Source organism: Rhamphochromis longiceps, linkage group LG1 (assembly GCF_057381845.1).
Source record: "Rhamphochromis longiceps isolate RC_006_pf linkage group LG1, R_longiceps_female_GT1.1, whole genome shotgun sequence".
In the NCBI taxonomy this organism is placed as follows: domain Eukaryota; kingdom Metazoa; phylum Chordata; class Actinopteri; order Cichliformes; family Cichlidae; genus Rhamphochromis; species Rhamphochromis longiceps.
The window spans coordinates 15,211,686-15,229,767 of NC_140557.1; the positions used below are offsets into that span (position 1 = coordinate 15,211,686).

At 40.7% G+C, this 18,082-nt stretch overlaps 1 protein-coding gene across 3 annotated transcripts in view; it reads left to right on the forward strand.

Moving 5' to 3' along the window:
- kif26ba (kinesin family member 26Ba) overlaps positions 1–18,082 on the forward strand; it is a 102,593-nt gene that overhangs the window by 55,376 nt on the left and 29,135 nt on the right. For all 3 annotated transcript variants that reach the window (XM_085395872.1, XM_085395795.1, XM_085395951.1), the window contains exons 5-7: positions 1,852–2,056; positions 14,900–15,115; positions 16,324–16,417. In XM_085395872.1, coding sequence (XP_085251998.1) covers positions 1,852–2,056; positions 14,900–15,115; positions 16,324–16,417 — 515 coding nt within the window. The remainder of the gene's footprint in view (positions 1–1,851; positions 2,057–14,899; positions 15,116–16,323; positions 16,418–18,082) is intronic.

The following is an 18,082-nucleotide window of genomic DNA, read 5'->3' on the forward strand; positions in this document are numbered from 1 at the left end:
CATGCATAAATCCATCATTGTCGTGTCGCATCCTGCAACTCATCCAGCTTCTTCTTACAGTTGTTTTCCTGTGAAAATTACAAGATAGTTTTTTCCCCCAAAAAATCATTTCATGCCACCATATAAACAGAATGGATCCACAGTTTTGAGTCCATTATTACTTTTATCACACAGTAAATCATTTTATGTAATCTTCTGCATTTTACACGGGCAGTACACTGTTATATTGATATCATGAGAAAACCTGTAATTATTTATGATTGCATTTGCTGTAGTATGTAAGCTTAACTTTCACACAGTGTAAAACCAATTAGGAGTCTTCTCATGGAGGTTTATTGCAAACAGTATGCATTCACACACATATTCAAAGTCAGGAACACAGACACACAGCTTCCCACCCAAATCTCCAGGGAGTTAGTCAAATGGTGAAATGCTTCATCGTTCTACGGGTCACCGAATCTCTCCTCTCTCTCTCAGTCTCTCTCTTTTCGCTGACTCTCCCCCTTGCTCTCATTTCTGTAACCTGCCGCAGTTAATTGAAAGCCAATGGTGTGAGAATATGGCTCTTTGACAGAGAGCGTGCCAGAGTGCAAGGTCTCTCATTCTCTTTTTCTCTCTTTTTATTATCTTGGAAATATATATGAAGATAGATTGAATAAAAACTGAGCAGAAATCTCTGCCTGTGGCCCTTTGGAGGTCTTTAATTTGTATCACATTATTAATGCTGTTAGGTAATCTGCCAGTTTCAGTTGTGGCTTGTTGAATTGAAGTTAAAGAAGCAAAAGCTCAAACTCAAGAATTTCTTTCTTTACTAATCCAAATGTAGATCACGTAAATCACTCGAGCACATTTTTGCTTGGAGACTTGCTCAGTTTTCTCTCAAAATGACTCTCACATAACCTCTCTTCTGCCTTTAAGCTCAGCCCAGGTTATATTGAAGCTCTTTGGCTTTAGAAAAATATACTAAATATACATCTGCATTAGGAAATATGAATATGTAGAACAGGTCTTTTGCACAGGACTCTGACCAAGTAGAAACAGTTATTTGACAGAGATTGGTGCTCATCAGTTGTTAATAATGACGTAATTACATTCATTATAAATCAGCAAACGTATATTTTCAAGCTAAATTTATTCAGATAAACAATTTGACTTGATTTGACGCGACTGTCTTGACAAAGACGAAAAAACGAGTGAAAGTTGCTGTGCTTCATATAGAAATCCAGACTGTTATATATGTATATGAGGTATTTCTGCTAGGAAATGAAGCATGAGAGGAGTGTTAGAAAAGTTTCAGACGAGAAACAATTGTTCTGAAAGAAGCAGACAGGTAGAAAAATGAGAGCAAGAGCAGAAGTAGAGGAGAAAGAGAGTGAAAGTGAGATTTAGAAGTTTAGAAGTTAAAGCTACAAACGAGAGGAAAGAGGAGAGGAGATAGAGTATATATAAATATAATTTCTGGTGGCTTCTTTTGAGCTGAATGCCGCAGGGAATTGTGTAGCAAGAAGGGAAATGAACCACTCCCCATCCAGATGCTGCTACATATGTAAACAGCAATGTGAATATGCTTGTGTGTACATGTGTTCATGACTTTGTGTGTGCATGAGCTGAAGGATATCGGTTGGGTTTTGCATATTTGTTTTACTTTGGATCAGGATGTGTGCAGAGTCACACTGTATGTGCATGCATGCATGCCCCCATCCCTCCTCTCCTTTCACCATCCATCTCCTGAAAATATTTGCTGTTTGTTTTGACTTTGTCACAGTGTAGTTTAAGCATAATAATGTGACAGGTTGACTGCTGTCTCTCCTTCTCTTTCTTCCTTTTGTTCTCTGCTTTTCTCTCTCTCAGAGCTGCTCAGAAGTTGAGCTTAGCGTCCAAAAAGAAGAAGCAGAAGACGGCTGCGCTCACAGCTACAGTGACATCATCGCCATCATGTGACCCACCCCTATTTCCCACCAATTTTAGCTCCACCCTGTTGATGGCTCCTCCCCCAGCTCCACCTTGTCTCCTCCGTGCAGCAAACAAGATCAAAGATACTCCTGGACTTGGAAAGGTAACAGTAAAAGAATGTAGTGTGGTCATAAAGGGAAGGAAATGGTCAGCAACAACACTCAGATAGCGTGTAGTGTTTGAATGACGCTTAGTTGGTACTACAGGGTATAGAGTGTGCCAAGGAAATATTCCCCAAACCACTACCTGTGCTCTTGATAGAAGATTTGAATCAAGCATGTAGTTTACGATTGTGGCTTAAGAGTTGGGAGTTCGCCTTGTAATCAGAAGGTTGCCGGTTCGAGCCCCGGCTTGAACAGTCTCGGTCGTTGTGTCCTTGGCCAAGACACTTCACCCGTTGCCTACTGGTGGTGGTCAGAGGGCCCGGTGGCGCCAGTGTTCGGCAGCCTCGCCTCTGTTAGTGCGCCCCAGGGTGGCTGTGGCTACATGTAGCTTGTCATCACCTGTGTGTGAATGTGTGGATGATTGAATGTGTAAAGCGCTTTGGGGTCCTTAGGGACTAGTAAAGCACTATACAAATACAGGCCATTTACCATTTTACACCAAATTCTGACCAGACCATCTAAACGTTGCAGCTGAAATTGAGACTCATCGGACCAAGCAAAATTTTTCTGTCCTATTGTCTGAATTTGCTGGGCCTGTGCACATTGTAGCCTAAGTTTTCTGTTCTTATCTGACAGGAATGGCAGCGGTTGTGGTCTTCTGTAGCCCGTGTGCTTGAAGGTTCAGTGTGTTATAGTTAAATGATGCTTTTCTGCATACCGTGGTTTCTGTCACTACTGTCTTGTACCACTCTGTCTGTAAACTCTACAGATGATTGTGTGGGGGGCCGTTTCCAGTAGGTTAGCAGATCATGAAGCACTGAGAGCAGCCCATCTGGCACCAACAACTATGATCAAAGCCACTTAAATGACCTTTTCTTCCCCAATCTGATGCTCGGCTTGAGCTTCAGGAGATTGTCTTCATGCCTAAATGCAGTTTCTTTTAGGTCACATTCACTAGAAGGTCCCAGGGTATTGTGCACAGTCATAACATCCATCTCTCAACAGTCAAGTGAGGAAGAGCAGAGACAACAAAATGCTTAATGAACTGTAATAATAATAATACCAGCCCACCTACACTAACAGCATTTACTTGTTATATCTTTATTGGGGATGCATCGGGACCTATTAGTGATTACATTACAAAAGATATGCAGTGAATGTGTCCCCGACCACCTTGGCAAGTGGTTTAAGCGATCACATCACAGTCCATTTTGCAGATTGTTTACACTTGTATTTAGTGCTTCCCACTTGTGATCTGATTGCCCAAAACAAAAAAAGGGTCAGAGATCCCAGGGGAGGTATTTGTAAGTATTAATTTTCTTTTTTTTTTCATGTTTAGTTGCATTGACATTTGTGTTGGCAACTGTAAAACGATCTGGTTTTAAGAGCTAGTTCAGTCCTCAAAGTATTCAAATTTGATCAAATATTAAGCTGCTGTATTTTATCGTGACCTTGCCTCATTTATCTAAATGTGTCTACTGGCATGCGTGTGTGTGTCTCCTCTGCTGTAACATACCAAAATGTAACCTACCGGTTACCACGGTAACACATATCAGGCTGACAAAAGTCATCTGTCATTGTTGCCAGCATGGTATGTGTATGTGTGTGCGCACATGTGTGCATTGTGGATGCAGTAGAGGGGGCAAACACACACTCGGTTCTCAAGTGTGTGCAATATTGATCGTCCATGTAATGAGTTTTTAGTGCCCCCTCCTCCACAGTTTGAGTGAGAGGCGTGTATGTGTGTGTCCTTCCTGCTAGAAAATGAATGACTATGGAGGACAAAATCAGACATCAAGCAGCAGTGTCCATTACCACACGCAGAGAAAGAAAGAGACCCCACTTGTCCCATTGTGCTTTTGAGTGTGCGCTCACCAGACACAAGCATAAAATCGGTGTGCAGCACAACTGGATGTGCATATTTTTTCTACCAGGTCTTATCTGTTTATTAATCTGTTATACATTTGTGCATGTGTGACATAATTTGTAGGATGATGCAGGTGTAGGAAGACAGAAAGGAGGGTTATAAATGCCTTTACCAAACCAGGGACCTTCAATAATGTGCCATGGGCTGAAACCATTTGGGCACTCTGCCATCGTGTCATTTTAACTCTGTGTGACATTCATATCAAATACCAGATGAGACCCAAGCCCAGTGTCTCAAGTCAGTTCCATTACATTTATAATGAGGCAATAAAATTTTACTTTGTGAAATTAATGCAGGATACTACTTACACCCATTTAGTCAGAAAAACCATAAAATACTGAGAACTCGAACCCTTTCCTACAGTCTAAAATTCAAAAACTCTCAGTACTGTGGTATTCTCATTTCTCGTCTTTGGTATCAAATAAAAGATGGGAAACACCAATAATTAAAAAGAAGCTTTCTCTAAACTTTAAAGATAAAAATATAAAAATATCTAAATATATAATTTTTAATTGTTCTAACTGATTATTTTGTGTTCTCTGTTTTCTACTTTGTCCCTCCTTTGAATCTTTCTCTCTGTTTCTCTCCATATGGAGATGGCAGATGTCTTCTCAGTTGTCAAGGAGATGGATTCATGCTCACATATTTACAGCCATAGTCACAAACATAACAAATGATTATAAGATCGACCCCTGAACAGAAGCCTCATACAAAGTGTACATCAGAAAGCACGTACACCAAAACCTTCTTCACAGCCTCTGTGACATTTTTTTATATGCTCAATATATTTTCTGCCATTTCACCCCACTTTGATATTCTTTTACCTCATGATAGATGTGTACAAACTGTGTTCTATTACAACTAATTTAAACCAACTATGAGCCCCCTACCACGTACAGTATGTAGGGTTTCTTCTGTTGTGAAATACCTTTCCTTAAGGTGTTTAGTGGGGCTTTCACAAGAACAATTTTTTACAACAAGATTACTGCTGCTAAATAAATAAATGAACAAACAAACATAATGGTATTAATGCAATATCTCTAAACTATTAAAAATATCTCATGGTTTATTGTTTTCTCTTGGGACTTAAGTTACACTCAAACTACAAGTGCAGGAAGATGCAAACAGAGTCAGTCAGCAGCAGATAGACATGCCATCATCATGTGATGTACTGGTTTGTTCACTCCACATTTTTGAGGGTTGTTTTTTTTGGAGCAATATTTAGATGGGAAGGCTGTACAAGTTTATTACACAAGTTCGGATACCTTCTAATAAGTGCTGAAGCAACAGACTAATGAAATGCTAGCATTTCGAATCAAAACCGAAGCACAAACTGCCACAGTTATTTGATTTGATTTATTTAATAACAATTTTAAATGTGTATTCACTCACTTGAGCCAGCCTTAAGTGGTCACGAGATGAAATGCAGTATTAAGCACTGCCATGCTGGCTTCACATATATATTTGTATAGAATTCTGGTTATTTCCATTTAACACAAGTAGAAACCGGCATTAAGCTGCAGTACTACCTATTATGTTGAAGTGGGAAAATTGGTGCTGGATGAATCAGTAATCATATCTTTGTTATCATATCAAAATCACAGTCAGCCTTCCTAAACGTCCTTTTCCTTATGAAATTGATCACCGTCTCTTTGGACTAAATTCACATTCAGAAGAAGATAATTCCTCCCCATCACTAATACAGCCAACCACTGCAAAATCGTTAGTGTTTCTGTAGGTGGTATGACCTGGAGGGGAGTTGTACTGAAGTCTGAGGTGTACAAGGTGAACAGGAATAGAGACAGAGCAGTCTTCTGTGGACCTCCTTTACCATCAGAAACATGCCACTGGAAGAACAGTGATTACTATTAGAAACCTGTATCTATTCCTGGAGCTCTACAATCAGACTACCTGCTTTGATTCAACTCTGATAATCTATTAGATCAGTGTCCACCGTATACTTACTAAGTTTGCACCAGGAGATAGGAGTTAGCTTAGCTCAGGATAAAGCAACAGAGGAGGAGAACAATTTCTCATAACCAAGAAAATGAATGGAAGTTGAACCACAAGTGTTTGACTTACATCTTAGTTTCCATACACATGAAACAACCAATTCTGTGTTTTTTGCAAAGATAAACCTCTTTTCTCTTATCTGCTTTTTTGTTTAGGATAAAAATGGGTTATAAAAAAAGAAGGAAAATGGTACAAAAGCAAGGCAATATTCTAATATTTGGAGTATAACAAGCCTCTCCTTTGAAATTAATTGCAGCTTGCCAAGACCTAATCAAACATACAGTCATTCATATTCTGACACACTAACAAACACACACACACTTGCGTGCACACATGCTCACGCAAACATATGGGAAGAAAATGGCTGTGGTGACATTTCTCTAGTAAAAATGTCACCTGCGGTGGGGGTTGGTTCCCTGCTGAAATGGCATTTGCACACATTCACGCTCACACATGGGCTTGCATGCTCACATATTCATGGGATTATAGTGTACAATGAAAGCTGTCAAGGAAGCAGCATAGCCCCTGGTGGAAACGTGTACGATACATCCTGCAGAATACATGGGCCTGCCCGTGAGTGTTATGGGGGGTTAGTGTTCTCCCCGATGTTAATATGGCACCAAACAGATTGAGACATCACATTTAAGGCCAGGGGAAATCAACCTGTGCAGGTCAGAAGTACGTGTGTGCTGCAGAAAGAAAGACAGAGAGAGGGGTCCGGCTTGCTCTATCTAGGGATGTCATATTGTTTCTATACACGGTGCTTCTGTACATGTTGGTAAGCTCCGTCTCATTTTAATCAAATCAGTCTGTTGGGAACTTTCCATTCAGAGCACTAACAGCAAGGAGAGATGTATATCGGTAGGAAATTAAACTATATATGCTTTATCACTTAGGAAACAATCTATAGAGTACACTGACATTCAGCAGAGACTGAAACATTATCATCTTTGAAGCTGTCAGATGAAAAGCAAAGATAAAAAATTGCAGAGGAGTTCCAGCGATTGGATAAAAAGGATTTTCATCTATAATTAAGAAAGATAAGTTACACTAAAAAGACTTTCTATGCATCTTAAATTGACTATCCAAAATTAGTTTTATAAGCTGTGAGTTTCATGATGGATTTATCACCAGCTGTCATCAGAAGTGTCGTTTAGCAGTTGAGATAAGCTAATGCTTGTATCGCTGCTAGATTATGGAATCATAATTCTCCACTTCTAAACTGCGTGCATTCGCTGTCTTTTTAGTTTTCGGGAAGAATCTGAAAATATTGGACCTTTTCTTTTTTTTGTTTTTGCAGTCGAGTCTGGAGAAAATATTCTTGTGTGTCATATGTCTGTTTCCTTAGCCACGTGAGCAGCATTCAAAGCCGTACTGTTACTCTTAGAAATACATGAGTATGTCACAGTTGCCCCAGGGGTACATATCCTCTTTTGAGCTGCCTATTGCACTTCATTCACAGTTTTATATGTGATCTACATAGAGTTACCTGAAGAAGGATAAGAAATTTTATTAGAAGTGTTACAAAGGCTAATATGGGAAGCTTTCACTTGTCTACTCCTTCCCCGTCTCTAACCCATCTTCGTCTCATCTCTTATCTAGTGAAGGAAAAGCCTTATCTTATTCCCACTTTTATATCTACTCTTCTCTGTATCTGAATGACAATGAAGGACTGAGATTTTTTTTCCTTCTTAATCTCTGTATCCAGCATTTTGCACATGTGCTCACTCACAGATTGTGAGTTGACCTTGGGGTGAAATGATAGTCCGACAGCTAATCAATTTTTAATAGCAGCCACGATTCCCCACAGGCCACAAACTGTGTTCGTCTATGTCATGAGTAAGCACGTGGAAGCGCATTTCCGTGGGCCTTTGCATGTCTTTGCACCTATCTGAGTGTCCGGGCTTTTGTATCTAGGTGAGTGAGTCTGTTATGGGAATCCAGTACAGTATCCACTTTGTTCCACCTACTAGCTGAAATATTAATGCTGTCAGTATTGGCAAGCCTGAAGAACGCGAGACTCAGACACACACACACACAAACCCACACAGTTAGCATGGGTGTATAACACTCTCGAGGCTATATAATTTAAATTGATGTGTCTTAAATTTGATGATAGACAAGAGAGCCAGTCAGGTAATTCCTTTCCTCAGTAAGAAACGTTCATTTTTACTCCTGACGATTCAATTTTTTTTAAGAAATGCTTGACACACAGCATATTAGATGAATGTTCTCCTCATGCCTGTGCAGGTTTTTTCCCCAGGAAACACAATTTCACAATTTCATCAAAAAACATGATGCCGGGTTTGGCAAAGGATACTTTTAAAGAGTCCTTTTTTCCTGGTTCAGTGAAGCTTACAAGCAGTAATATGACCATTAGAAAGCATATGTATCAGCTGCTATGGATAGTGACTGTCACCCAAGAGCGGTATCGTCCTTCAGTGTTTCATAATGTTTGTAAATATGCAAGTGATTTCTAGTTTAACTTTGTCCCTAGTCAAATATTAAAATAATTAATTAAAATAATCTAACATTGGTATCATATTAAAATGCACATAAGATAATATTGTAAATAATACAACAGCAGTAACGAAATCATTGAAACTCCAGCACAGTAGCTTGTGTTTAATGCACTGTAACAGCAGAAGGTGGAAAGAATAATAAGACAATGAATTAGTAAGCAGCAACCTGCAATCACATTGTGGCTACTACTGCTATGCTAAATGACAGAGCAGTGCTTTTTTATCCTGTTGTTAAGCTATGGCTCAGTCAGAGTCAGATAAACTTAATTTATCCCCAAGGGGCAAATTCCAAAAATTGCTACATTTTATGTAGAAAGAGAAATTTTGGAGAAGTTAAAAGCGTGTTGTAATTCCTCTGTGGCCCATAAGCTAAATAAAGCAGTAAATGTTCTTTAGGTACCTGCACCACAGGCACCTAAAGAAAATCCAGAAGTGCCTAAAGGTGAACATAGAAGTCTTATGTGATTCCACAACATTAAATTGCTTCATTATTTCACAGTTTCTGGTACAGCAGAGCTCATTTATGTATATATCAAACCTCAGGGTTGTAATATCTCGGCAGTACATCCAAAAGAGAACAGCTAACATGAATGTTCTGAGTCTGCGAGCCGAGGTGAAATGAATAAATTAGTTCAGATTAGAATTGATTGAAGCCTGAACTTTCTGTTCCTATATTGTACTTGTATCGCTCTCTTTGTACATGTGTTTGCACAAATGTCTGTTTCTGCAGTCTTAGGGAACCAATTAGAGCTCAGTCTCAGTCTCTTATTGATTTTCCGGCCAATAGCGATGAAGCTCTGCTGTAAGGGGGCTATCGAGCAATGGTCTCTAAGCTCAGGGTTAGTTGTTTAATTCCTTTCCTTAAATTGGCTCAAAGACTTAATTGTGGTATTTAAAGTGGAGGATCAGGAAGACCTGTGAAGGCCAGTTTTCAGAAATATGTCCTCTTCTTTCTTTTCTCTGTAAATGTGAATCAAACATAAACTCTGACACGTTCGAAAGATGTTCAACCATTTAAGAATTTCTGTTTCAGGATAAAAAAAGAGCAAAGTATTGATGACGTTTAAGGTAAGGAAAGGCGAGCGAGATGAGATGAGAAAATGGAGTGGGCTGAGATATTGAACATTATGATTTTTTTTTTCAAATAAAGAGACACCGAAGACAGTAGATGGTTTTCCGTCTTGCAAAAGGGAATAACAGACAGAGCAGGATAAAGAGAATATTTAAGGTGAAAAAAGAAGAGAGGAAGTGAGGGTTGCTTCCAAAGAGGGAGATGGACAGAGTTTGAGAGCACCGTGACAGCCGCGTTAGTGTCTGGAGAGTCATTAGTGACCCATTTCTCTCTCAGGCTACATCTTTCTTTCTCTCCCTTCTTTTTCATTAAACAGAGCAAAGAGCCCATTAGCTTTGTGTTCCTCCTGCAAATCTCATATTGGCTGCGCCACATTTATTGATTCACCAGAGCGAGTAGTCCAAGGATCCTCTGAGATTATTGTGGGTGTGGGTTTTTATAAAACATGCAGACAAATGATTTCACTACAGATCTCATCTCAGATTAAATGCCTTAAACTGAGTGCTGAGCCCAAATGTTTCTGAAAAACAAAGCTGGTGATTAAAAGTTGAACTACACTGTATGTAGTGGTACAAAGGGACCTTAATTATTGTGGTATATTTTTTATATTTTACTTAGAAATAGTTTCCCTCTTGATGTTCACCATCATTACTGCAGAGCTTTTTATTGTTGGTATAAAAGGTAAGTGAGGTTAATGGCCCTTGGTGGGTCTTGCGATTTCATTTAATCTTTTGAAAAACATATAGGAACAGCATTTTGGCCCCACTTATACCTCAGTCTCACACACATACACGCATACATGAACACCTTCCACACTCTTGGACATGAGGAGGAAATGGGCTCTTAGGGGGGAAGACTTTATGAGTTACGCCTTGTAAAGCATGCGTTGGTGAAATCCTTCCCCCTAGGCTCTTACTCATGTGATGGGCTCTTTTATTGGGGTCAGGAGAGGGCTTAGTACTGAAGCTAAGACTGTGTGGGAGAGATTGAGCTTGTGTGTGTTGTAGGTATAGATGTTTATTTATTTATTTGATTTGATTTTTTTGGCACAAACATTAACCCAACTTTAAGGCTCAGTATGTTCAGTTTTCTTAAGGTCATCAAACGTTACACATTTATTGCATTTGGTATCTCGCTTCATTTCACGCCCTCACCTATAGACAGGCTTTAAGGTTTAACCACATGTGCTATTAACTTCATATGAGAAAGCTGGTAACAGCCACACTCTTTGATCGACACTCACAAAATTGGTTGAACCGACTCTTAAAAGGTCTGTGGTCATTTGGTGATGCAACCGAGAGAAAGCCTGGCAGCGTGCTTTTATTTTTAATAAATCGGGGTGGGTTTGTTCAGTCTAACATGACTTTGTTCTGATTACTTTTAGCTCTTTCACCCTTGGCTAAAAGTTATTATTTAAAAAAATGATAGCAGCAGAAATAACCTCCCTTGGCAGAAAATTTACTTTATATAGGTAAGGTTGATATTATCTCACAGCACAGAAATGTAATGGATGACAATTTTCACTTGAAATTTTTTAATTTTTTGAAATTTTCACAGCCAGTGACCCCTACTTAGCGTGCTAACACACTTATTAGACCACCTGGCAGAAAATTACAATTTTTATATGAAACAAAGCCATGGCATGATGAAGGTTTCGTGCTTTTCAGCATACTTTTATTAACTCTAACGGTTGCTGTCACGCTACACACACAGCTGCAGCTTTTCAGCTCGTAGCTGAGCACTCCACTACCAACAACACCATGACAGGGTCCAGTTCACAGTTTAAACCCGGCGATTGCGGCATGACACCGGCATGATTGCGGATGCCGCTCAGGTGCGTCCGCTCGCCTGCAGTGGCACTGCAGACCACGCCCCGCCACATATTTTTAGAAATCTGTTAAAAATTATATTATTTGTTAGGCAAATAACAAACTGAAAACAAACCTAACTAACCTCTTTGTCTAGAATTCCTTCTTAAGGTTCAGTGTCTTACCTAAATATACGTTGACATGCAGACTGGAGTGGCCAGGGAATCTATCCATCCTGCTTCTGATTGGTAAACAACCTGTTCTACCTCCTGAGCCACAGCTGCCCAACTAAAGACCTTGTGCATACTGCTGGGGTTACCATTATAGTAAAAAAATATATTTATATATATATATATATAGTTTGGTAATTACCAACACTGTTAATTTAGAGAACCTGTGGCATGAACCTGGTAGTCGTTTAAGCACCGCACATAAATGCATTGTTGACTTTACTTGTAGTAAGCTAATACTCAGCAGGATTTGGAGTTTTGGGGATTACTGTGTGATGGGTAATCCCATGGTTACGTTTAACTGAAAGCACACTTCAGGCGATGATTCATCTGTGCTAACAAGCACAAACAGACAAATGATTTCTCTCCTGCTCTCTCTCCCTCACAGGAGCCACATCTTTTTCATGTGTCCGGCACCTTTGTGCCTCGTAGATATAAAATATGACAGGGTATGACACACATAAAAACAGAGTTCACTGAATTTTTTTTTCTTACTAAGTGCCTCAGTGCAATATGAAGTACTGAAAGCTTAGCACACTTTGTAACTATTATCATAATATAATTGATATTGTCCTGCAAATTCTCAGCTTATGACATCAGGTGTTGAAATACTCACGCTCTGCCCCATTGCATGTAATTCATGTGTTATATTTGTATTACCTTGATGTACAGCTGAAAGTCTGCACTTTAACCATCTCCTGTTTGTTTGATATAAAATCCACTGTGTTGGTGTAAAGAGGCAAATAACAAAAAGACACAAAAACAAAAAAGTTTCATTGTTCAAAAGGACGTAACTATACTTGTTATATTGCACGGGGGGTGAAGTTAGATGCTTAATCCTGTTTCAGTGTTTGAATCCAGTTCTTGACTTAACCAGTAGCTGCTTCTCAGATTCTGCCTGTCATTAGCTGATCTGATGTTTGCTACATCTGTCATGCCGTTTGCCATAAACCGTCACGGTGTCCAAGGTTTTTGGAAATTTCTGATACTGTGACTTTGTCTATTAACACTATTAACATGTTGTGAAGAGAATGACTGCAAATGAACAAAATGTAACATCCATCCATTTTCTTCTGCTTATCTGGGGCCGGGTCGTGGGGGCAGCAGCCTAAGCAGAGAAGCCCAGACCTTTCTCTCCCCAGCCACCTCCTCCAGCTTGTCCAGGGGAACACCAAGGTGTTCCCAGGTCAGCCGAGAGATATAATGTCTCCAGCGGGTCTGCCCCGGGGCCCTTCTCCCGGAGGGACATTCCCAGAACACCTCACCCAGGAGGCGCCCAGGAGGCATCCTTGTCAGATGCCCAAACCACCTGAACTGGCTCCTTTTGATGTAATCGCTACCTCATCGTGGTGGAGGGGTTTGTGTGTCCCAGAGATTCCAGTGGCTATGTTGTCCGGGGGCTTCTGCTCCCTGGTAGGGTGTCCCATTGCAAATTGGTCCTGGGTGAGGGACCCCTATGAGCAGAACACCAAGCGAACAGTTCACCCTGCCCAAAGTAGGGTTACCGGGGCCCCGCCCTGGAGCCAGGCCCGGGGGAGGGTGCCCGAAAATGAGCGTCTAGTGGCCGGGCCCAAAAAAGGGACATAGGCCCATCCTCCTGCAGGCCCACCACCCACACGTGGCGCAGTGGGGGTCGGGTGCATTGTGTGCCAGGCGGCAGCCAGGAGTGGAGGCTCCGGCGGACCAATCACTGGCTACCAAGGATATCAAAATGTAACATTCACACTAATATAACTGATTATATCTAAACTAAATAGTTCTCATTTTTCACACTTACATTTTAAGGTACAGGAAGAATTCCAGGCAGCTTGTACTACCAGTTCAATGAAAGGCATCTGACATTGACCGAGACATAAATTCTGTATCAAAGCAACAGAGACACAAAACATCTGTGATATTTGAATAGATATAAGACATTAAGGATGGCACACACTTCCCACACAGTTCATCCAATGTCACAGTGAAAATATCAAATGCATTTAATAATCAGGTTGGCTCCTATCACCCGCTGAGACAGTTGGTGTGGTTAACACTGAGTCATAAGAGCACCTGACACCCAGTGCCAATCATCCGCTTCAACCGAGTCTCTCTCCCGATTGTCAAAGGAGAAGTGTGATGTAAATCTTCAGGATAATCCTGTACTGCATCGCAGGGAGGAAGATTTAGTGACAGACATGAAAAGAGGAAGACAGACGGGCTGAATCAGAGAGCGATATAGTCAGCGAGACATCAAACAAGAAAGAGAGACAAAGACAAATTCACACAGATGAGGAATGGAAGGAGAAGATGAGCAACAATAAACTGCTGGGAAGTATTTCAAACTTGAAAACACCTTTTACCGACAGAGACCAGGGCTGTTTATATGTTAAAATGTTCTGGAGCTCAGTCAGATTCGATGACGCTGCGTTTTGCAGCCGCTGATATCACAGAAAACAACAACAGCTGCCAGGCGGCAAATTGCGGCTGCTAACAGTTTGTGACAGGAGTGGGAGGAAAGGACGAAGGAGAGGAGGAGTGAAAGCTAAAATAGAATTCCTGCAATTCAGGCTTTTGATGTGTGGCAGTGAAGTGGAAGTAGAGAAGAGGTGTGAACAGAGAGAAAAAAGGAAGGGATTTAGGATAGAAGGAGAAAGAGATAGCGAAAGAGTGACAGGTAAAGGAGGGGAAGGGATGAGGGAGGTAAAAGTACTTAGAGGGAGTAAAGTGATGAGAGGGAGAGAGAGCATGTTACGACTTGTATAAGCGCAGAACTAAAAAGCGGAATTTTTGTGACTCTGGTTTTGTGGCTCTATGTCGTTTGTAGCTAACATGAAGATGTCTTCCAGCAACTCTACTTCACAGTAATACATACAAGGTCTGCTCATGGCTTTGACACAGGCAGATTTCTTTAGCGGGGAAAAAGTGTTCATGTTTTAAAAGTGAAATAGAAATGGGTGGTTGGCATGAGGAGAACCCGAAACTCAACAGAAGCTTGTCAGACTGCTTCATGTTTCATGACAAGTGATCTCAGACACCGGCAAAGTTTTCTAAACTATCTCAGAAAGTGTGACTGTATCAATGTACTTTCACACTGCTGTTTGTCTGAGTGCCCTGCTGACTTTCTTGTTTTTGTTGGATCAAAAGAAATCCACCCCTGCAGAAAAATTGCAAACAAACAAGCTGATTCCCAAACGCACGGTGGGAATCAAGCTTTGACTGATAATCCTGCATTTACCTTTAGCCTCCTGTCTAAAAAACAACCTCTGTTTTCGCTTATTGTCTTACCCTCAGGTGAAAGTGATGGTGAGAGTTTGCCCGGTGTCTCAGTCTGATGCAGCCGAGTCCAGTTCCTTTCTCAAAGTGGATCCCAGGAAGAAACAAATCACCATCATGGACCCATCAGCAAATCAGACGCAAAGTGCTGCCTCTCAGAAAAGGGCCGGAGCCAATCAGGTCCCACCAAAGATGTTCACTTTTGATGCAGCGTTCCCTCCTGATGCATCACAGGTCAGAGACATTTTATGTGACAAAGTCTGGTAAAATGACTATAAATAAAAACAAAATTATGAACTTCACGCTCTTCTTAAATTTTGTTAAGAACTGGATACCATGCTGGTAGATAAAATGTGCGGTTGCAATGCAAACAAACACTGTTGTTAGTAACAGACTAATAAAATACAGAAATTTCTTTTCAAAAACTGAGTTATGAGCTTCTTGGACAGGCTCTACCATAGCTGCTATTTTATTTGTCACATCTTTGCATTAAAATGCTCTAAAAAGCAACAGTTTCACAAACAGTGTCATGAGGATGTGAGCTGGGGGATTTAACAGAGAAGTCTGGAGACTAAAACAGTGAAGTTGCAAAGAATAGAGGTAGTAAGTGGGGACAAGTTTAAACACCTGGAATCATTGATCCAAAGAAACGGACAGTGCACAAGAGAGTGAAGAAGAGAGTGCAGGCAGAGTGGAGTGGATGAAGACAAGTATCGGGTGATTTGTGACAGAATGACAGCAGCAGGAGTGAAAGGGAAGCTTTCCAAGACGGCACTGACACCCGCTATGATGTATGGTTTGGAGACGGTGGCAGTAACAAACTGACAGGAGTCAGAACTCACTAAGATGGATGAGATTAAAAATGAGGAGGCACAGCTCAGATGCTTTGGAGAAGAAGTTAGAGAGTCAGGCAGAAGAGGGATAGTGGATATTTTGGAAAAAGGATGTTAAAGATGGAGCTGCCAAGCAGGAGGAAAAGAGAAAGACCAAAAAGGTGACATGGATGTAGAGAAGGAGGTCATGCAGAGTTGGTTGGTGTGACAGAGGAGGATGCTAAGCATAAGGTAGGACTGAGACACATGATCTGAAAGAAGTCTTTGACTTGCACATTACCTTTACTTTTGAGCCGCAGAGGTCGCTGCTTGGTCGGTATGTGCATTTGCATGAATCTAGGCGAGATGTGTTCCCCTGGATAAGCCAGTGAGATAAGCTTCAAAGAAAATGCTGATTCTTTAAGACATTTATAGAACCAGAACACAGTAATACTGACAATTACAGGGAAGTTGCCCGTCATCTCCTCCACACCAACAGTCAGATGTTTAAAAAATCAAAACAAAACAGCAGAATCCTAGCTCCAGCGCGAGTTTGAATAATGTTTGTCTAAAATTGAATGTATTTCTGATTTACTTGACCCTGTTTATTCCTCTGTCTTCCTGTGTTAGGCGGAAGTGTGTGCAGGAACAGTTGCTGAGGTCATTCAGTCGGTAGTGAACGGAGCAGATGGCTGTGTCTTCTGCTTTGGACACTCTAAACTGGGTAAAATTCTCACACACGCACACACACACACACAAAAACTACAAAATCAGAGCTTGGCTCGTGAGTCTTCTTTAGTGAGTGTGACCATCGGTGTGTCGGCTCTTCACTTGGCCGTCGCTCCACTAGCCCTCATCTATCAGAGAGAGAAAGAAGAGGATTAGTGTCTGCTGAAGCTGAAAGCATTCTCGGTCTGCTCTGTCTGTGTTTCTGTCCTTTTCTCCCTCTAATCCTTCTGAAGCTGGTTGTCAGAGAAGTTCTCTTAAAAAGGGTCAAGGCTCCTCACTGCATTGTGCAACATGTCTGATCCCAGACATACACTGAGACAAACAAAGACCCACCACAAACACGCAGACACACACACGAATAAGGCTTCATCGACTGTGGGTCAGCCGCTGCTGTGTTTGTCCTTGTAAACACAAGCAGCATTTCCCCTTCTCAGTTTGTGAGCCTTCAGCTTGAGTTTCTAAGTCTCCTTGAACTGCAGAGCATGACAACAGCAGAGATGTGACACTTCGACTGGCGCTGCAGTGCAAAGATCAACATGTAAACCGCTGTTTGGTTGCTGTGAAGCAAAATCTTGCCAAATCTGAAGAAAAAGTCAGCTCAACTCAAACCACAGTCAGTCAGCAAGATTATGTAAACACTACCCAGCTGAATTTCATAAAACTTGGTGAGGATGTGGAGAATGGGCAAACGATCGCTTTCTTTAAAATGGCAAAATACAGCAAATATTTCGATAACTTTTAATTTGTCTTTTTTTTTCTATTGATGGTGGTTGATTGGTTCCCTTGCTGCAAATATGGCGTGAACAGTGTTGTCAATGTCTTTATATGGACCACAGGAACTACTTAATGGAAGCTAGTAGGAATTCAATTAAGAAAATAAAGTTGGAGAGACTTTAAAAAATCAAGTGTATATACAAATTTGATGAAGCGTCATCATGATCTAAAGGTTGTGACTCAGATGATGAGCTGCTGACTTCCTGTTTTCTTCTTAAACACATGACAGAGTAGGTCTGACTATACAAGATGTCATTGCAAAACAAATATATTCAACACTCTACTTCTTCATATTTTACCACTTTTTGTTTATGGTGAATGTAAGAATGGTCACTATACGGACATCTTTGAGCAGTCCATCACAACTCCCGGTGGCCCAATATCCTATCTAATGAAATAGCATTAAAAATAGATCATGCACATAAAAAATGTGAAAACCACCACTAGGGTTTACACAGTCAGCACAGAATGATAGCAGAAATAGGATCCAGGACAGATCAATCAAACAGATGCACATGTAATCGTCACACTCCCAGGACAGAAACAACATGGTGCACAGTGCACATACGACAGCTTGTCTAGATCCACGTTTGTCATTTTAACATGAATACATATTTTCATTCAGCTGTCAAATATTGACATGCAAAATACAGACTGTCTCGTGATTTATGATGCTTGTGATTCATCCTGTGTAATATGGCTAAGACTGAAGCTAATATCCTGCTGCCGGCGTTTGATTATGTTAATAACACTGCAAACTCTTTTATTTGATTGAAATCAATTTCTCAATCAGTTTTACTGCTATATTAATGCCGTGACCTCACTCGTATATGTTCAAACGGCTGCTGCTGTAGCAGCAGATGAGTTAATTCTTTGTGATCCAGCT